The 21,998-nt window shown below is 47.4% G+C and overlaps 1 protein-coding gene across 1 annotated transcript; it reads left to right on the top strand.

The window, feature by feature from the left end:
• The first annotated feature begins 1,915 nt into the window (after positions 1–1,915).
• Positions 1,916–21,722, top strand: LOC105186573 (golgin subfamily A member 4). Its single transcript, XM_011146868.2, has 15 exons — positions 1,916–2,106; positions 6,696–6,909; positions 7,347–7,781; positions 7,894–8,304; positions 8,391–8,569; positions 8,650–8,838; positions 9,285–9,515; positions 13,265–13,526; positions 13,657–13,744; positions 13,833–14,002; positions 14,193–18,210; positions 19,279–19,595; positions 20,799–20,828; positions 21,181–21,483; positions 21,584–21,722. Exons 1-15 carry the CDS (start codon positions 2,057–2,059, stop codon positions 21,605–21,607), a joined length of 6,921 nt encoding a protein of 2,306 aa, XP_011145170.2. The 5' UTR covers positions 1,916–2,056; the 3' UTR covers positions 21,608–21,722.
• Positions 21,723–21,998: the final 276 nt, after the last annotated feature.

Raw genomic sequence — 21,998 nt, 5'->3', positions numbered from 1 at the left:
TAATCAATCGCCCGTGTCGGCCCGTGTCGGCCCGTGTCATGTTAGGATTTGACGTTTCGGCACGACTGTTTCAGCAGTGTATCCGACCGGTGGATATTATTAACGAGTCAGCGCGAAGAATTCTCACGTCTCGAATTACTCTCTAGCTCGTGCTAGCCCCGACGTGCTAGAGAGTTTCCGACGTGAGAAACAATATAATTAGATTGTTCGAGAGGATAATTGAGAGGTAACTATCGATGTAATTATCGATCGATCGACTGTGTAAATCTGACCGAAGAATGCAAACGGTCTTTCTCTCACCGATGATTTTTTCAATCGTCTCACACACGCACACAGGTGCATACGTGCGCGGCGGACAGGATGCGTCCGCGTGACAGGAATATGTATGTACATATTTCAGTATATGTGTGTATACATCTCTGCTGCCTGGCCGACCTTATACATTTCGATTGATTTCGATCATGTCTAAATACGGTCGCGTGCGAATCGCTTTATATCGTTGGATAACGGACACTGCGCCTCTCATCGTTCGAATCGTTCTCAACGATTATGTCGTGAAAAAGCGCTTACAAGCTAGTAAGATTTCTAGTAGAAATAAGTCGTCGACATTAGATCGAACGATAATCGAAATCGATCTTTTCGGGAGACGCGACACGGAACAAATAAATTTGTGACGACCGATGACGAAAAACCTTTCGAATCGAGAGATTCGTGGGTGCATATAGTGAAAAAGTGTGAAAAAGCGTCCATCGTTTGAAATGATTTTACGTGAAAGGAGTAACATCATCCTTTCTCCTGGTAGTACATCAAGTGGACAACGGTACATTATTCGGCGATGACATTTTTATCTTTGGTTCAAAATTGCTTTGGAAAAAAACCCACTAGCATGTATATACGAACGCGTTCTCTTTCGCCCTCTGCGGTATTTTTTGATTATTTTATTGCGCAAAAATAATGGATCAACCACGATTACTAATCTACAGAGTTTAAATCACGGGTTCGCATTTTACTTCCTTTTCCTGATCCGTTACATCGCGTCGATTATGTTGTTATTCAAACAAAACAATTTTTAACAATAACATGCTCAATAACTTTCTCTTGTTCAAAGCTTCAAGAGTGTCGCGTGTTGTTCAACGACGACGACGACGACGACGATGATTAGAATCTCGTTACGAGATTAGATGCGAAATGACGTGTCGTCGTCGTCGACGTGATGACAATGTGATGTTCGAACGAACTCCCGAAGTCGGCGAAAGGCGGGTAGGGAGGGAAAGACGGACGGAGGGAGGGAGGGAGGGAGGAAGAGAGAGAGAGAGAGAGAGAGAGAGAGAGAGAGAGAGAGAGAGAGAGCGCTTCTAAAAATTGCCACGACGAGACCGCGTTGAAAAAGCGAAACCGCGGCGACAGCGCCGCCGATGGCGACGGTTCGCGCATGCTGGATCGCTCAGGTAAACGCGGACTGCACGTACGTCCCTGGGCGTTCCCGTGAAAGGTGGGGAATATGGGAGCGCGCGGCGTGGTTCGTGAGCATTCGGCCAACGCGACGGATACGGCGGTCGGTATTGGCCGTGTTTCGCAGTTTCGGCAATCCGCAACACTGTGCGGTGAGTCGTGAGCGCGTGGAACGAGAGTGTGGGGAAACAAGGTTGAGTCTGTTGGTGGATCACAGTGTGGTGTCTTGTTCTGTCAACCGTCTACGAGACACGTTGTGATCATCCTTGTGTCCACCCATTCTGCGGATCGCGTGGTCACGAAGGGCTGTCGCCGACAACGTCCTTTACCGATCTTTTTCTGTCTGTCTCTCCTCTCTCTCTCTCTCTCTCTCTCTCTCTCTCTCTCTCTCTCTCTCTCCCTCTTTCTCCCTCTCTCTCTCTCTCTCTCTCTCTCTCTCCCTCCCTCCCTCCCTCCCTCCCTCCCTCTCTCTACATATACACACACACACGTATATATCTATCTATCTATCTCTTTCTCTCTCTGTCTTTCTCCGCTGCCCGCCTGTCTATACCGTTTTCCTTCCCTGTCCCTGTCGCGTCCTGCAACACATCCCCGCCGAAAGATGTTGGGCCTGGTTTGCCGTCAGGCAAATTTGCTGGCGAGTACCCAAAAGTGAGTAGTCCAGGGCCCACGACGCTGATGCGACACGGCGTGCCGAAGCAGCGATGCTCGTTCTGTCCGCCTCTTGTCTTCGTTCTCTTCCGGCTGACCGGGTCGACGTTGGTGTCTCCGGCCGCGACGATATCGATTATACGGCACCGTAATCGCGCGGCTGATTCTCTCGCCATTTGGCGGGGTTCTTTCGCCTTTACGATTAATCGATGCGCTGTTAATCGCTCTTGCACGAATTTCTCGTGTTTCCGTGTTGAAAGAAACTCGCAAAAATTGATCTCGCGGATTATGATTTCCCGAACCGTGTTGCTCGATTCCGCTGCTCGACACGCTCTTTGTCGTCGTGCTTATGTTCCTTGAAAAGGATTGCGTCATCATCGTTCTCATCATCTAGGTCGTTACCAGACGTCCACATTTTACCGTCAATGTTCATACACAGCTATCCATACACTATTAAAAAGAGTTCAGATGGTTGATATATTTTACACCAAGTACACTTTGAGTTTCTTTTGTTCAATAGTCTGTCCAACTTTTCACATTTTGAGTCTGGCAACCCTATCATCATCATCATCATCATCATCATCATCATCATCATCATCATCATCATCATCATCATCATCATCATCATCATCATCATCATCATTTCGTCATTGTCATTTCGATAATGACGTGTTACGACGAACGCGACATGTTCAAAGTGCTCTGCGACTTTGTTCGAATTTGTCAATGAAAAGAACGAATGAAATTAAAAAGAGTACATTTTTCGTGTCGGATTTGTTTATGATGATACTTGGCTGCTGATACTTTGCTGAATCGTTGCTACAAGCTCGTCGTGATGCAATTGATTATTTCTCGTGGGGCGTACTTATCCGGTGTGTGTTGCAACAGTACGTAAACCAGGTATGTAAATATGTAACCGGAATTTTTGTCAAGAAAATACACGTTTATGAAAATGATAAAACGTGTATGAAAATGATAAAAAATATTTCATTCCAAGTATTGCCCATCGCTAGCTATACATTTTTCCCGCCTGTCTGACAATTTGTGGATACCACGCTAAAAAAACTGTTGCTCTTTTGAGGCAAACCAGTCATCGAGTCATTTTCGTACATTTTCGTAAGAAGTGAAACGCCGTAAGAAGTGAAACTCAGCAAGTGCGTGTCCTATCGATACAAATAAGTAGTAATCGGACGGAGCCAAGTCTGGTGGGTAAGCCGCACGCGAAAGTATTTCCCAACTAAACGCCTCAATCGTTTCCTCGACCAGTTTTGCTGTGTGTGATGGTGCATTATCATGAAGCAAAATCACTTTGTGTTGCCTTTTTTGATATTTTGGTCGTTTTTCATGCAAAGCTTGATTCAAATCGATCATTTGTTGTCGGTAGCGTTCAGTATGAACGGTTTCGCCAGGTTTTAGCAGCTCATAATAGCAGCACACCCTTCTGATCCCATCAAACACAGAGCAATGGTCTTCCGTCCATAGCGATTTGGCCTTGCGGTCGATGTCGATGGTGTTCGCCTGGAACCATCCACCCATGATCTTTTACGCTTAGGATTCTCAAAATATATCCACTTTTCATCGCCAGTCACAATCCAATGGAGAAATGACTTTCTTTTGTACCTGGCGAGCAGCATTTCGCAAGTGGTTTTTCGGTTTTCCTGCTGTCTTTCATTCAGTTCATGTGGATTTTCCCATTTTCCCATCTTCTGAATCTTTCCCATAGCTTTCAAATGTATGGAGACGGCTTCTTGTGTCACAGTTAATTGATCCGCGAGTTGTTGTTGCGTTTGAGCGTCATCCTCATTCAACAATGCTTGCAATTCGCTGTCTTCAAACTTTTTCGGTGGTCTTCCACCGTTCTTCGTTTCTCACGTCAAAATCGCCACGTTTGAATTTTTTAAACCACTCAAAGCACTGTGATTTACCAAGAGCAGCATGCTCACCGTAAGCTTCGACAAGCATTCGATGCGATTCTGCGGCAGTTTTCTTCAAATGGTAACGGAAAATCAATGCTGTCCGCAAATCGTAGCTTCCAGGCACAAAATTTGACATGTTCAACGCTATTACAAACTATGCAATGTTGTATGAAACTTGTATTGTGTGAGTTGAAAATCTTTGTCAGATGTCAACAAATGAGAATGGCGCCAATGACGCGGTTTGACGGTAACTACATTGACAGCTAGGGCCATCTATGGGCAAATTCCGGCTTCATATTTACAGACCTGGTACTTTTGTTGCATCGGTCGAAATGAACGAAAAAAGACTGACATGTGTGAAAGCGCGGCCGAGTTCCCGCTTCCTTGCTACTCGCTGCAAATAAAAAAAAAGGAAGTTCTCATCGATTGGTCAGAGCTGAGCGACCACACGCGTTTTGCAAACGCGAGTTCCCCCCCCTCTCTCTCTCTCTCTCTCTCTCTCTTTCTCTCTCTCTCTCTCTGCGTCTCTGTCTCTCTGTCTCTCTGTCTCTCTCTCTCTCTCTCTCTCTCTCTCTCTCTCTCTCTCTCTCTCTCTCTCTCTCTCTCTCTCTCTCTCTCTCTCTTTCTCTCTCTCTCTGCTTCAGAACCGGAGGAGGAAAAAGTCGAGTCTTCGCGTAACGATGAACTTGTCGCGCGCGATTCTTACAGCGATTCTCAGCAGCGCCGTCATCGTCATCGTCACGGCCGTTCAGCGCGAGCGAGAGTAACCTTGAGTCGTGATATTTTTACGGCTGTACGTTACGCGTACGGTAATGTCCGTCGTCATCGGACCATATTGTCTCACTACTCACGACGGTGCCATCCTCACCGGAGAGAGAGAGAGAGAGAGAGAGAGAGAGAGAGAGAGAGAGACAGAGACAGAGACAGAGACAGAGACAGAGACAGAGAGAGAGAGAGAGAGAGAGAGAGAGAGAGAGAGAGAGAAAGAGAGAGAGAGTTGTAATCTCTCGTTGTAAAGAAAAAAGGAAAGATCGAGTCGATCGACGATTGGTTTTGTCGGACGGCGGTCGTCTCCTTGTTGAACGTTACCTCGTTGAACTGACACAGTGCCAGTATTCACACATAGCCAGCCCGATTTTATACATATTCTGTTATATTTACAAACAATATATATCATGCGCAAAATTCGGTTCTCATGCGACATACGATTATTATATGTAAATGCGAGATGGTTGATATCGCACGATATTATAGGACAATTTTATAAATGACACAATGTAACATGTAATTATGGTGATAATGGCAAATATTCAATTGTGGGACACTTGATTGTTGTATTTCAGTCAACGAAACGGCATTTTAGCATCTTTCGAGAGATTTGAGTTTCGAGAGATCTCGAGACGATCTTAAACGTAAGATTGAATCAAGTGTAAACTTGCGTAAGATCGCATACAACGAACACCGATCTATCTAAATCGCGGCTATTTCTTCTCGCGAACGTACAACTAATGATATAATTATACACGTAGATCTCTCCGAAGAGAGATCAATGAGATCGGGAGGAATCTATCCGACCAGAGGATCAGATAGATATCTCTCGATCTGATTAATTGGGAAATTATATGTATGTATAAGATTACGATCACGATCCTCGGTGATATACAATTGACATCTGATACAGCATACATGTCACAATTATTTACTTGATTCATTGAGCGCTGGTAATCGCGCTAATGTGGGTCAGACCGAGAGCAGATGTTACGTAATACTGTTATACTCATTGCTGCGCGCAGTGCCGTCTTTCCCGTCCGTCCGTTCTTTCGTTCAAGTGCGCCGCGAAGCGTAGATTAATCACGGTAATATTTCATATCATATTTATCTAAAACCTGAGTGATAATTCTCACGGTTATTACGCACGATGGGGGATGCAATGTCTCAACGGTAGCAATCTGAGCGAAGTGCCTTAGAACCCATGTAGAATCTCATTTCAACGGAGTCGCACAGTTCGCGCGACGAGCGTGCAACTAAATATACAAATAACAACAACAACAACAATAACAACAACAACATTTTGTTAAAGGTGACGTCAGAGTTATAAAGCATTATCAAGCAGTTCGCTTTCGCCAATGTCTCCTGTCTGACGTGGCTGATAAAAATGTTGACTCGATACACACTCATTGTAAGTGACTGTCGATAAATATTTTTAGAAGATTATACGGAAGAAAGCACGCTCTCTTGAGGGCCAGTGGAGGATAAATCTTGATCCTGATTATCGGCATCGTACTTTCGAAGCGCCAATAAGAACCAACTGTTGTGTATATTATAAAAAGGCGAACGTAGCTGAAAGGTAGCTGTAGCTGTCATCGGTTGGATCGATCCAACGTTGATTAATATCTTTCTATAGCGTTGGCGTTATTCGCGACACAAATAAGGAGGAATGAACAGAGAGTCGAACTTGTTGAACTTGTTATCAACGACTGAAAGAGGCTGAGGCCAGGTGTTTCAGTGCGGACGCGACCGATTGTTTCATAGAGATATATATACAATATTAATGATAAGCATTAAGCGAGTCACGCTGTATCTCGCGTGACTCGCGCAGTTGCGTCGGCGTCGCGTCGTTGCGATCTTCATCGCTCGCTTATAAATTCTTTGTTGTTTTCTTCGTCTTCGCAGAGTCGGTACCAGATGCCTGGGGTCGATCGTGCCGGTGCCGAATCCGCCGGACTTTCCGTTGGAGAATGAACCCGTTTTCAGCTACAAGAAGGGCAGCCCGGAACGGGCGGAATTGGAGAAGGTATTGGACACAATGGCCAACGAGTGCGAGGAGGTACCGCTGGTGATTGGGAACGAAGAGATCAAGACCGACCTGTGCAAGTTTCAAGTCATGGTGAGTCGAAGCACCGGAAGATTGAATCGTGCGCGCAACATCGGTTGCGGCTCGGCATCGGTTGCGGCCATGCACCCTCGGCTTCACATTCCGCAGCATTCACATGGCTGCGGATCGTGGATGAGAATCGTCAAGACGATTTTCGCTACGTAGCATTTCGAAGCTCACCGAGAGACGAAAAGTGTTCGCGGAACATACGCGGAATGAGTGAGTGAGATTCCACTCTGTGAAAATCACAGCCCTACGAAGACGCTTAGAAGTCCGTTTCGGCCGTCTGTCCTTTTAGACATTTCTCAAATATCCTGAACCCATAGGTTCAGGTTCAGGTTCGTGATCGCGATCGCGATTGTCGAGCCTTATGTTCGCGCGCGTTATGCTACTCGCGGTATACAATAAGCGAAATAAAGCTCGGTTGATCGTTTTTTGCGACTTTTTAGCCGCACAATCACAAGTGCAAAATCTCCAAGTACTATTGGGCGACGCCAGAGCTGGTGAAGAAGGCGATCGACGTCGCTGTGAAGGCGCAACGGGAGTGGGAGCGATGGCCAGTTGAGAAGCGCTTGGAGATGTGGCTGAGGATAGCGGACCTCATGGCGACCAAATACCGGCAACACCTGAATGCCTCGACCATGCTCGGCCAGAGCAAGACCGTGATCCAGGCGGAGATCGACAGCGCGGCTGAACTGATCGACTTTTTCAAGATGCACGCGTACTTTGTGAAGGAGAGCCTCAAGTACCAGCCGATCTCGCCGAATCAGCAGATCACCCTCAACTCGATGAGGTATCGCGGCATGGACGGCTTCGTCGCGGCAGTGTCGCCATTCAATTTCACCGCCATCGGCGGCAATCTCAGCTACACGCCGGCTTTGATGGTTCGTGGTTTCTCTCTTCACCTTTCCTCGAGGCTGTGACGGCACGCACCTTCCCACCAGGAGGAGCGGAAAGAAAAATTCCTTCATCCGAAGCGACTCAAAATTATTACAGGGCAACGCCGTGCTGTGGAAGCCTTCCGACACCGCGTTGCTCTCCAACTGGTGGATCTTCAAGATTTGCCGGGAGGCTGGTGTGCCGCCCGGCGTGGTGAACTTCGTGCCCTGCGAGGGACCTGTGTTCGGCGACACCATCACGTCCTCGTCTTACTTAGCCGGCATCAACTTCACCGGCTCGGTGCCGACGTTCAATCGTCTCTGGGCGCAGGTCGGCCAGAGTCTGGGCAAGTACAGGAATTATCCGAAATTGATCGGCGAATGCGGCGGCAAGAATTATCATTTCGTTCACTCGAGCGCCGACGTGGAGTCGGTGGTCTATGCGACGATCAGGAGCGCATTCGAGTACAACGGACAAAAGTGCTCCGCTTGCAGCCGGTTGTACGCGCCAGAGTCTCTGTGGGGCAAGGTAACGTAGCGGGGAGGAAGGACACGGATACTTCGTAGAGTAGAGTATCGACGACTGTCTTATCGACGGACGTCCCGTCGTTTCAGCTCAAGGATGGCCTGTTAGGGCTCCGCCAGAAGCTCACAGTCGGTGACATCCGTGACTTCACTGTGTTCACCGGCGCTGTGATCGACGCTACCGCGTTCAAACGAATCTCCGGTTACATCGATTACGCGAAGAAGTCGCCGAAGATGGAGGTGATCGGAGGCGGCGGCTATGACAATTCGTACGTTCCGTCGCGATTATTATTAGCCGTAATCGGATGACGGCGCGCTTCATTCCGTCGTCGGGTCCGTCTTCTTCCAGGCGCGGATACTTCGTCGAGCCAACGATCGTACAGAGCAAAGATCCAAAGGAAAAGCTCATGACGGAGGAGATCTTCGGTCCGGTGCTGACGGTGTATGTCTACAAGGACTCTGACCTGGACGAGACGATGAAGCTGGTGGAGACATCCACGCCGTACGCTTTGACCGGTGCGATATTCGCTCAAGACGAGTAAGTGAAACTCGTCATCGAATGATGACGACAGACATACAGCTCTCGAGTTCTCGAGTTGCCTCGAGATCAAGGCGCCGATCTTAAACGCCCACTTTTGACCTCGTTTGACAACTCGCTCTTCCGTCTCGTTTTTCACGAGACGAGATGTTTTTCACGTCTGCAAGAGGCAATGAAACGCGTTCCTTTACGACTTCTTACGACTTACATACCGCGATAATATATAATATATAATATAATATAAAATACTCGAATACTTTTCTTTCCTAGATATAATATATCTTTCAGTTATTTATATATATATATATATCTGATAAAAACGTACTCGTAAAGACATACACTCTTGAAAGATTTTAAATAATTTATATATAATTAAATTACACACATTTTCTTACACACATTATATAATTGGAATTGTTCTCTATATTATTCTGTATTGTTCACAGGAAGTGGTCGAGGAAGGCGCTCGAAGATCTCAAGTACACTGCCGGCAACTTCTACGTGAACGACAAATCCACCGGGTCTGTAGTCGGCCAGCAGCCGTTCGGCGGCAGTCGAATGTCGGGCACAAACGATAAGGCCGGTGGGCCACATTACGCTCTCCGTTGGGCATCTCCGCAGGCTATCAAGGAGACCTTTGTGCCTTTACGGGAATACGATTATCCGTACATGAGATCGTAAGCGAGATCGTAACGCGTTGTCGATATCGAAAAAGACGCTGGTGATCGCGGCGTTATCGTATATCTCGCTGCATTATTTAGACCGGCACGAAGAAGTATATACCGCCGTTATTCAAGTGAGATATCGAATACGGGATCACCGCAGCGTGCAGTTACCGCGAATAGAGCGTGCATGCGTGCGTGCGCGTCCGTAAGTTTAAGAGGAGTGAAGTTTATCGTACTAAGGTAAAGATAAAATTAGGATAGAGTTTCGAACTCGTATTCGATCGAATTCACTTTCTTTTCACACACATCGCCGCGTAATCTGCGTGAACCGAGAGAGAATTGCAGCGTGGTTGCAAATTGTGGTGGTTGCGATAACGACGTGAAGTGTAGCTTCTAAGCAGAAACCTCAAGTGGTCTGAGCAAAGTGGTCAGATCTGTCTTTCACGGCGCGATGTTAATTATTTTCTCGTTTAATGATTTAATGGTTAAAATGTTAATACGAGAATCATGCGGAAGAGAGCAAGTTTTGCGCGATGCAGTGAAACAATGGAACGTGATAACGGAGCGACAGATAGAGCAGCCGTAACGGCGTAATGGCGTGAAACGGCGAGGGGAGAAGCCAGTCGGTGTCCAGTTGATACAGCGTGAAAGAAAAAGAAACGAGGAAACGACTTTGCGCGCAGTAGCGTGTAGTTTTTCCGATAGAGAAAGAAAAGAAAAAAAAAACAAACACAGTAAGCTCGCGAGCGCAGCACAGTGCACAATAGAGAGACACGGCTAGGTTCCTTGAAATTGGAATTTGGGAGGAAGTGAAGCGGGAAAAGTTGTCAAGTTCGCGGCTCGCAGCAAGTAACGCACACAGCAAGAGCCGTCTTCGAATGTTCCGTTGATACCGTCTCTGGCGGCGAACACACAGGGCACTATGAATCCTTTATAAGAGTCATAAATAGGAGGAGAGGAGAAAAGATTATGGTCACGATTATGGTCTGAGCGCAATCGTGAAACGCGTGAATACGATCGCGGGGAATCTGTTATAAAATTTTTCAAACTCGTTTGAAGAACGCACACACGTTCTTAATCATTTTATCTCTCCTGTCTTATATATTTATATATTTTATTTATACTAAATGCAGCAGCGTTCACACCGCTCGCGGATTGAAACATCTGGCAGTGACGTTTAATTTTGTTCTTGAATTTGTTGCGAATATTTACGTTTTCACAATTGCTCCACTTCAATCGCAGCGCGGAATTTCTCTCGCTGTATGCGTATGTAATCGTGTAAACACGATCTTGATTGTTCGCTCGCTGCCAGTCCATTACCAAAGTGCATATTGCGTACCGTGCATTTCGGGTACGTGCGATCTCTGCACCACGTACCGCGATGCATTCTCTCTCCCTTTCCCTCTCTCTCCTTCACTTTCTCCTCTCTCTCTCTCTCTCTCTCTCTCTCTCTCTCTCTCTCTCTCTCTCTCAATACGATACTTTTATAATTTAAGTAAATGATCGCATCGAACGTGGTTGAGGGAAAGGGAGAGAGAGAGAGAGAGAGAGAGAGAGAGAGAGAGAGAGAGAGAGAGAGAGAGAGAGAGAGAGAGAGAGAGAGAGAGAGAGAGAGAGAGAGAGAGAGTGTTACATGTTCTTTTCCGTACGGTACCTAATCTCATAGGGATATATATGAGTTTTATAATTATATATTCAGTATATATTATCCATAATTGATACAATATGTATATATACATACATATATGATATATATATATATTGTATTAATTATATATAATAAATATTACAATTATATAATTATATACATTAAATACACACACACATACACACACACACATCTGGTACTGTACCGTTTATCACTGTTGATAACTGTTCTCGATATCGACGAAGTAGAGTAGAACATTATCAGCAACAATTGTTAACATCAAAGCTTCAGCTTGTGTTTTTAGATGTAACTATCCACTTGTACATTTAACGAGTTTCCTTTGTACTTTCGTAGAGAGGACTGCCTCATAGGTACGCAGCTTCGACGAACTCGGTTTGTTCGTATCGTTGTAATTAAATAAGATTGTATATACAAAAAATATTTGCTGCAAAGATCCCATGTATAGTAACAGTCGATACTCCCTTCAAATGCATCACCGGTCACGATCATTGATCGTACTATATTGTTAATAATGTGGTTGAAAAAGAAAGAGAGAAAACAAATGTTACGCGAATCGAGAGAGACGAACGTCGTAATAATAATTGACAATATGTTACATATTGCGACAAGTGTTACAGCGTTATTTATTTTAAGTGTATAATAACAATAAAGAACAACAGAAATCGCTGTGTCTCTTTTATATTGTTCTATGATAAGGCGGAATCACGTGCCTTACATCGATCCGTTAATACGTCTTTTACGGGGCGATTATTCGAGTGAATAGGTTTTTCAATTCACCCGGACTCGATTAATGACACCACAAGACAACTCTACTAGCCAATCGCTAAGCTTACTGTGCATATTCGACCCAAAGAAACTGGGTTTAATTGAACCCGGGTGGGTTAAAAACCCATTCGCTCGAATACGTCGTTACTTTAGCTGCATTCGGATATTCACTACCAGTACTGAAAATCTATAGTTTATGTCATATACTCTAAAGTTTCAGTACTGGCAGTGAATATTGGAACGCTGTTCGCGCGTAATTTTGAATTGAAACCTACGGCTCTCTTCAAACGATTAATCGCGATGGTTTGAATATTCTTCGAAACCTTCAAAGATTTTGCAAGATTGTTCATCTATGATATTCACGAAACTCATTATGTGTAAAATATTCGCGCGCGCGTGTGTGTTGCGTGTGGATTCGTGATGAAAATGAGAGAGAGAGAGAGGGGGGAGGGGGAGAGAGAGGGAGGGAGAGAGAGAGAAAGGGAGGGAGAGAGAAAGAGAGGGGGGAGAGAGAGAGAGAGAGGGAGAGAGAGAGAGAGAGAGAGAGAGAGAGAGAGAGAGAGAGAGAGAGAGAGAGAGAGAGAGAGAGAGAGATGAGAGTCCCAATCAATCTATAAACGCGTTGAAAGTTTGTGAATTATTATCAAGTATTCAATTAATAATTCTACGATTGTGCGTGCAAATTTAGAATTTTCCTTCTTATATTCGATCGATGATGAATGATGAATGATCATACACAACGAACAATTCCTTCGATGTCAATTTTTCGATTTATTCTCAGCCAGCCGAATCACTCGTTCTCAATAATCTCTCTTCTCTCCACTTTCAAGCTGCAATTTGCAATTGGGATCGGCAATTGGGAAAGGTAACGGCTTTTGCACGCATATGCACGCGTGACATCTCGCGCGCGGATCTGTTGGTGCGCGTCTCATATGCCACAATTACGTCACTTGAGAACGACAGATCAGCCGTTTGTAAACGGCGTCTGATGCTCGATGACGTCACCGACACTCACACGCGTAATAATGGCGGTTGGGTGTACACGCGCGACACACACACATACTCACACATACACGTGCACTCGCGCATACGAGACATAAGGCATAATCGAGTAATGTAGCGCTCAGCGCTCGTGTGATCTCACCCAGCGAACTTCACCGCGAGGCAGCGTTTTTCGCGAGGATCGCGAGGATTCAGTTCACAAGGCTCTTGCCGACGAGCGCGAAGGCGTTTTCAAGAGAAAAGGAGGGAGGTGCGATCTCGGGGTCTCGAGCCCGCTCCCGCTCCCGCTATGTTTCCCGCGGATCGCCCTGTCGTAACACGGATCCCCGGTACTCGCACTTCTCCCGGTCTGCGTCAACGTAAACATCGCGGCGCTCAGCGCTCGCCGATCTCTTTCGTCGTTGCTTTCATCGAGTTCTGATCCTGTCGGCACGCTTATCGCGACCGTATCCTTCGTTTGTGATATCCCGCGACAAGCTCCTCCCGCTTCAAGCCACAGGATGTTCAAGAAATTTAAGGACAAACTCGCGGAGGAGATGAAGCAATCGCCCGCTAGGTTGCAGGCGAGTGTACAGCAATTGGCGCAGGTAGGCAGTTTCACCTTTCGTTCGATCCTTCGTTCGGCATGATTGCGAATAATGTAACGAACGTTTTAGCCGTCATAACCGCGCTATAACTTTCTTTTGTTGCGTGCCTTGCTATGTACACAACACACAGGCTGTCGTGTCGCCGGCTCTGTCCAACAGCTCGATTCAGGAGGTTTCGGCGTCGAATGACAATTTTAGTTTGACAGAGGATGGAGATGGTAAGCAATTTCGTTCGACGATTACATCGACGGTATTCGACCAGGAGAGATGGTTAAGAGAGAGACTAGCGAGCTGTCTCGCTTACAGAAACGCCTAGGAACACTCCGGTGAAGCATAGTTTCCAGAATATCGATCTGATGTCTCCGTCCGCTAACGCGACGGAGATGTCCAGGAGATCGTCGGTGAGCAGCATCACCAGTGACGCATCCTCATTGTTCCCCATGTACGAGAGTCCTTCTAACCTGTATCACCTGCAGGTGCGTATCATTTTCTTGTTTTCAATTCACCAAGGACAATATATAATCGAACACTCCAAGTATCCTACAAAGTTTCCCCTTAATGGTTCCCGATATATGTTATAATATATCGCGATAATGTTGTTATTAACAGTATCAAAATTATTATTACAATTTCTCCGGTAATAACAAAGAGATCTTATCCCTACAGTCCGATATGGATCAGTCAGCTAGCGAAGTAGACGACAATATCAGTCCGCATCTGGACAGAGTCACCAAAGATCAATTGTATTCGGCCTATCGCAAGGTGCAAGCCAAATATCACAAGTATCGCGGCAGGTATACGGATTTAGCGACGCATTACCGTGAGCTGGACCGAGCGAAGACCAGATTGGAGTCCGTGCTGGTCGAGACACAGGACAAGGTGCTGCGAAGGATCACCGACCTGAAGGAGCAATGTCAGCTGGAGCAGCAGGCGAAGGCGCACCTGGAAGAGGCGCTGAGAAACGACATAGAGGAGAAGGACCACATTATAAACACGTTGAACACGAAGGTGAGACTGCTGCAAGGCGGTGGATCAATCCTGGAGAATTCACCGTCGGAGGAGACGGCTGAGCAAAAGGAAAGCTCCAAGGATAATCTGATCGACTTGAGCAACGACGCGCCCAACGATGGTAGCAGCAGCGCGCTGCTGGCGGAGAACGTTCAGCTGAACGATAGAATGAAGAAGCTGGAGAGTCTTGTATTAAGGTACAAAGAGTCCTTGAAGCGTAACAAAGACAAGTTCACCGAGGCGATGAAGGAGAAGAACACGATGGAGAGTGAGCACGAGTCGTTAAAGAACAGCACCACCGAGAGGATAAGCGCGACGGAGGGCGAGCTAAGCGCGGCGCGAGCCGAGATCGCAAGCCTGACAGAACAGGTGGACGCGTTGCAGAAACGCGAAGAGGAGTCCGCGATCTCGTTGGCGGAGAACAAGCTGTCGGTGCACCGGGAGCTCGAGGAGAAAGAGGAGCAGATCAAGCAACTGCGAATCGAACTCAAGCACATGGCGGAAGAGAAGGAGAGCCTCCTGCACGAGGCCGCCGTGGCGCGTTACAAGGCCGAGGGCTCGTCGGGCAAATCGAGATCGTCGCCGTACGTAGACTCGAATTTGCTCGTGGAGAAAGTCACGATCGCGCACGACGTTTCGAAGACCGAGAAGACCGAGAGCAATGCGGCGAAGACTCTCGCGCAACAGGTAGCCGCAACGAGGCACCATGAAGAGGTCGTTCACGGTAAGGAGGCCCCCTCGAGGGACGAAAAGACGTCGGAGGGGGCGACGCTCCGTTTGCGCGAGAGAGAAGCGGAACTCGAAGGCTTGCGTCGCGAGTTGCACGAGTGGGAGAAACAGAGCATCGAGCATAGACACGACAAGGAGACACTGCAGGCCGAGTTGTCGAACTGTAAACTAAGGTACTCGGAGCTGAAGAGCGAGTACGACGCGCAGAGGATCGTTACGGAAGAGGGGCGAAAGGACGCCGACGCGACGATCGAGAAGCTGCAGGCGACTGTGCAGAGCGTCGACAAAGAACTGGAAAACATGAGAGGTGCGCTGATCGATCGGGATCAGGTGTGCGAGAACTACAACAAGAAGGTGCAGCAGTACGCGGCTATGCTGGAGAAAGCGAAGCACCGACTCGGCGAGCAAGAGACGCAGATCAAGTCGCTGAAGAGCCGCGTGGACGAGCTCGCCGCGGCGCAGCAGGAGCTGGAGAGTAAGCGGGTGGAGTTAAACGCGGTACGGGACGAGCTCGAGCTCTGCCGGTCGACGATCGATGATCTCGGCAACAAAGTCCAGGCAGATAGCTCGGTGATCAGTCTGCTGAAGAAAGAGCGGAGCGACTTGACGAACCGACTCGTTCATTACAAGGACTGCGTGCAGCGTCTGAGGCAGGATTGCGCGGAAGTGAAAGGAGTCGTGCGAGAGGAACTGTCGAGTCGGCGGGTCGAGTTGTCGCGTCTGAACGAGACTGTGGCAGCGACTCGTGTGAGGCTCGAAGAGGAAAAGGTGAGGAGGAGGAGGAGGTTGGATCTCCAAACGGAGGTGGCGTCGCGTTTTCATGCGCAAGACTCGTCGGAGCGGTCCATCATGTCCGAAGAGGCGCGACTACGCTCGGAATTGGACAAGATCGCGGGTCTCAAGTCCACCCTGGAGACGGTGCTGAAAGCGAGCAAGGAAGAGTCGACGGCGCGAAGCGACGAGCTGTCCGACACACTCGGCGCGTTGGTGAAGAAGCTGATAGCCGAGATGGATAATCTGCAGTTCAAGGTCTACGATCTGGAGAAGGTCACGCGCGAGTTGACGGAGTCACGGCGAGAAACCGAGAGCTCGAGGGATCGACTGACGGGGACGTTGGAGGAGTTCGAATTGAGATACAGGACGTTGTCGAGCGAAACGAACGATCTTAGGAGAGAGCTCGCGCTGGCTCGTCGCGCCGCCGACGAGGTGGATGCATTGGGCGCGAAACTGCACGAGGCGAACGATCTCGCGAAGCGGTTGAGGTCGCAGAGCAGCGATCGAGAGGCGCAGCACGAGGAGGAGCTGCGCGCCTCACGAGCGGAGGTCGCTCGCTCTCAAGGCGCCCTGAGCGCGAAGGATCGCGAGATCAAGAGACGCGACGAGAGAATCGCGCAGCAAGAACAGCAGCTGGCGCATCTGATCTCGACCGGCGACAGTCGTGTACAGGCGATCGAGGAGCACGCGAGGAAGTATTCGGATCTCGAGAGGGAGTACGAAGCGACGAGGGAGAGCCACGCGAAGGAAATGGCCGAGCTGACGGAGAACAACAAGGAGCTGCAGAAGACGCTCGGCTTGAAGTCCGCGCAGCTGAAGAAGCTGATGACGCAGAAGGAGCAGAAAGGCAAGATCATCGAGGAGATGAACGCGGAGCTGTGCGAGCTGAGGGCCAAGCGAACAGAGTTGTCCGACATGTTGTCGACCGCCGAAAGGCAAATCGAGTCTCTGAAGTCGGAGAATTCGCAGCTCGCGACCATCACTCTGGAGAACAAGGATCTCAAGGACAAGCATAATAACCTGCTGAGCCAGAACCGGAAGCTACGTGAGAATGAGGCGGCGATGAAGCAGAAGATGGACAGTTGCGAGAAGGAGAGGGAGGAGTCGCGCAAAGAGACGGAGTCGTTCAAGTCCGAAGCGAACGTTCTCAGGGAGGAGACGGAACGTCTGAGCGGTCAATTGACGACGGTGAGCGCGCAGCTGGAGGCGAGGAACGCGGAGTCGAGTCAGTCGAACGAGAGATTGACGATAGCGGAGGGAGAGCTGAAGGAGACGAAAGAGAGGCTCGAGGAGCGAAGCGCCGAGCTGGCGAGCAAGATCTCGGAGCTGGACGCTGTTGGGGAGAGCGGTAAGACATTGAAGGAAGAGAACGAGCGACTGCTCGCGCAGCTGAAGTCGCTGAAGGACGAAGGCTGCAGGATCCAGAAGTTGGAGGGTGAGAACGCACAGTTGCGCTCGCAGCTCGGTGAACTGACGCGTATGAGCGTCGAAGCGGAGGCAATTCGCGCCGAAAATGACAAGCTAGCGGCCGAGCGGGCGATCCTGCGAGAGAAGATGGTCATCGAGATGGAAGGTCTGAAGAGCGGCAAAGCGGAGCTACAGTCCAGGGTATCCGGATGGGAGGCTCTGAGCGCGGAGAACGAGCGGCTGCGCGCGGAGCTCGTGGACGCTCAGCGTTCGGCGAGCTACAATTCGTCCATGGAATTGAGCGCCCTGAAGGACTCACTGTCGCGGAAAGAGTCGGAGATGAAGTCTCTGGAGCGGAAAAACTCGGACATGTCGCGCGAGATGACGGCTCTCAGGCTCCGCTCAGGCTGCGCGGATACGTCGAAAGGGGAGACGATCGAATCGCAGTCGGAGACCGTGTCTCTCGCCACGTCGCGGAAGGCCCTGGGGAACATGCGCGGCGACACGGACAGCAACGACAAGCTGCGCGAAGAGAAGGAGAGACTGGAGGCTCATCTCGACGAGGCGCTGATCACGTTCCAGGCGAAGGAGACGCAGATGCAGCTGGCGAACAACGAGCTGAGGGAGCAAGTCGGTCAGTTGAAGGAGCAGGCGAGGACCAACGAGGAGGAGCAGAGTATGAGGCTGAAGCAGCTGGTGAAGGAGTTTCAGGCGCAGTTGCAGGACAAAGAGGAGGAGCTGCAGGCTGCGTTGGAGAAACGTTTCGGTAAGTTGATCCAGCCAGGGACATATCGTGAGAATTCAATGGAGAGAAATAGACAACGAACGAGGGGTTCGCACGAACCGCGTCGCCATCGGACGGGATACACCGCGATATTGCTTGCGCGATATCCTGTGACGACGACGTCCTATGACACGATGATGCAACAAAGATATATCACACACGGGTTGCCCTTTGCACCAGCAAAAGCTAGTGGGAATTTTTCGCTGGGACAAACATTCGAGGTCGATAGACACACTTCTTTCTTTCGTAATCGCTGATCGCTGAAGATAATCTCTCCCTCTCCCTCTCCCTCTCTCCCTCTCCCTCTCCCTCTCCCTCTCCCTCTCCCTCTCCCTCTCTCTCTCTCTCTCTCTCTCTCTCTCTCTCTCTCTCTCTCTCTCTCTCTCTCTCTCTCTCTCTCTCTCTCTCTCTCTCTCGTAGTTGATTGTTTTTTCCTCAACGATCTCTCGGTCCTTTGTGTGTACTTGTATAATATCGAATCGAGACAAACAACACAACAGATCTGTATCGTTTTGCGTAACATTCGCAATCGAGTTATCGAGCTATCAATTACACAAATCTGGCGAGTGAGCGCGCGCTGAGATGAAGTCTCGAGGAGGAGTCCCTCGCGATATCAGACAGTCGATCCAACGATTGATGAGACACGAGTAGAGCGACTGTCCTCTCCTCGCCGCGCGCGCCGGCAACAGTCGCTGGATCGACTGGACCGGAATTGTGGGCCGAACGACCAGCAACGTTTCTCCAATCATCCATCCTCATCCACTCATCATATTTCCGTCATTAACAATTCGATAACTATAGCGAAATAATTATATCGCGAAACGGTACGGGACTTTTATATCAAATGTCTCAATCCGCGTTCTGTTTCCACGAATTCCTCGTGAGCTGAGTTACGGGACATCCTTGCGCGTGTGTGTATGTGTGTATCATCATCATCATATTTATACGCACATAAAGTGAGATAACAATACTGATACCCAAGTAATACTGACTTTCAAGTTTCAACGTTCGCGCGCGCAATACAATAACTGGCATGCACTCATCATGTAGATCGCCTGCACAATTACGAGTCAGACCTCGTGCAGCAATACAAGGAGCAGCTGAAAGATTTCCAAGGAGAACTCGCGGAGAAATCCGAACAGATCGAGAGCCTGGTGCTTGAGAAGAAGGACGCGGTGGCCGAGAAGGGGAAAGACATCGATCGTCTGATGGAGACAATCGCGCAGATGAAGAAGGAGCATGCCGTCGAGGTTCGAGAGGTGGAGAGGAAATGGAAGGCTATAGTGCAACAGAAAATCGACAATTTGCAGGCGAAACACGAAGAGGAATTGAACGAGTTGACGAAGGAATGGCAGAACGAGAGGAAGGTGAGTCAACGCGTTAAGTTGAGGAAGGTAAAGATAGATGGATATATAGATATAGATAGATAGATAGAGATAGATGATAGAGGTAGATGGGGCGTATCGATGAGATAGATAGATTCGGCACGAACCGTCGTTCTCAGCATGTGCGTATGTATACAGAGTTAGGCCACAATAACTACTACCACCTTGCATACTTGGAGAGAACGGGGGTGATTCGAAGAGACTTGAGAGTTACTTCATGTAGAAGAGTTTCAGCTGACTGCTTCTATACCGCGTATAATTTTCCTTCGATAAATTTTATTCCTACTCACATTCGGAAGAAGCCGACAGATGGCGATAGTCGATACTGAATACCTGCATATATGTATATACGTATATATGTAGCATATATGTATATACATACATATTAGAGATGTACGAATCAAAAATTTCTATGTCGAATCGAATCGAATCTCATTTATTAAATTCGAGTTCGAATCGAATCGAATCTATGAAATTTCACTTGAATTCGAATCGAATCGAATGAAATTGAATAGAATCATAAAAAAATTTTACATGACTATTAAATATGCAAATTTTTATGAATGGGAATACTGATATTGTAATATCATCTTAAAATAAAATATATATTTAAATATTTAAAGTAATTTATAATTAAGTTATTAATTATAAGTTAAGTTAATTATAAGTTAAGGGTTCAAACATACAGGCCCAGATGGCCCGTTTTGTAGCTGATGTACGCAAACGATAATGTATTCCTATTTGAATTATTCGGATTCGAATCATAGCGATTCGGATTCGAATTGAATTACATTAGATTCGATTCGATTCGAATTAGAATAGTTTGCATATTTCTAGTACACACACACACACACACACATATATGTATGTATGTATATATATATATATGTATGTATACACAGGATCCAGTATTGAGAGAGAAAGGGAGAGGGAGAGGGAGAGGGAGAGGGAGAGGGAGAAGGAGAGAGAGAGAGAGAGAGAGAGAGAGAGAGAGAGAGAGAGAGAGAGAGAGAGAGAGAGAGAGAGAGAGAGAGAGAGAGAGAGAGAGAGAGAGAGAGAGAGAGAGAGGGAGAGTTGACGCACACGCTTTTTATATACACGCGTATATGCATATATAAGAAATGTTTTCATTCAATGATTTTTAATCTTTGTTCGTTTGCCTTGATGCGTTTACATTGTTTTCAGCCCGATGTACAGACTGAAACTGCTATTGAGGTAAAGCTTTTCTTTAGTTTTTTTCTCTCTGTTACTTTTCTGTTGTCCACTTTTCTTTCTCGATGCATAGATGTAGCGTATGTTGTATACGTACGTGCGTGCGTGCGTATGTATGTATCTATGTATATATGTATGTATGTATGTATGTACGTATGTATGAATGTACGTATGTACATATGTACGTATGTGCGTATGTACGTATGTATGTATGTGTATATGTATGTATGTACGTATGTACGTATGTATATATGTGTTATGTTTTTTTGTCGCATGTATGGTTTTGACAGCAGAGCTTTGTTTGATCGCGATCGAGTCGCTGTAACGTTTTCACTCAACTGAGATTTCCACGCAGGAGTTGGAGAGTACGTCGCGCGTGGCGATGGCTGCGATACAAACGAACACTGGTTCGATTCATACGATGCAGCAGACCCTAACGTCGCAGCGACGGGAGATTGCGGAGCTTAGGAAGTTGGTAAAGTTGCGACACGACACTTTGGAGGATTCGACGGAGATTGAGTACTTGAGGAACATTTTGTTTGAATATATGATGGGACGGGAGACTATGGTGCTCGCTCGAGTGATAGCGGCTGTCGTGAAATTTGATCAGGAGCAAACGTCGAAGATAATGAAGAAGGAAGAGGATAAGCTGACTTTGGTAAGTCATCATAGTCGAGGGGTGAGAAAGTCTTTTGCAATTTTGTAATCGTATTGCGTTTTAATTTTACTATATGACTAATGTACGCTTGTTTTTGCAGTTCGGTTCTCTGGGTCTCACGTAATTCGAAAAGAGATATAAGATTTGGTTGAAATGTTTTGTAGACAGATAGGTAGATGGATGGAGAGCAAGAGAGAGAGAGAGAGGGAGAGAGAGAGAGAAAGAGGGGGAGAGAGAGAGAGAGAGAGAGAGAGAGAGAGAGAGAGAGAGAGAGAGAGAGAGAGAGAGAGAGAGAGAGAGAGAGAGAGAAAGTTTCAGTCGCAGTGACGTGTGTTGTGAATGTATCTTCATAATTAATGCAAGTGTAAGTAAAAATTGTACAAAGAGAATATAAATATAGAGTGCGAGAAAGTGAGGAAGTTGTGAGATGTAATATGTACAAGTATAATTTTTTTTCTTTTTTATAAATACTGAAGTGACGTGTTATATATACATATATATATACATACATTTGT

This window comes from Harpegnathos saltator, unplaced genomic scaffold, assembly GCF_003227715.2.
Source record: "Harpegnathos saltator strain DR-91 unplaced genomic scaffold, Hsal_v8.6 scaffold114, whole genome shotgun sequence".
NCBI lineage: Eukaryota > Metazoa > Arthropoda > Insecta > Hymenoptera > Formicidae > Harpegnathos > Harpegnathos saltator.
The sequence above is the reverse complement of the archived record's forward strand: the minus strand, read 5'-3'. Positions and strand labels throughout refer to the sequence as shown.

Coding starts and splice junctions, on each gene's coding strand:
- LOC105186573 (XM_011146868.2), top strand. CDS start 2,057: ATGTTGGGCCTGGTTTGCCGTCAGGCAAATTTGCTGGCGAGTACCCAA. Junction 7,782..7,893: donor GCTACACGCCGGCTTTGATG/GTTCGTGGTTTC, acceptor AAATTATTACAG/GGCAACGCCGTGCTGTGGAA. Junction 8,305..8,390: donor CAGAGTCTCTGTGGGGCAAG/GTAACGTAGCGG, acceptor CCGTCGTTTCAG/CTCAAGGATGGCCTGTTAGG.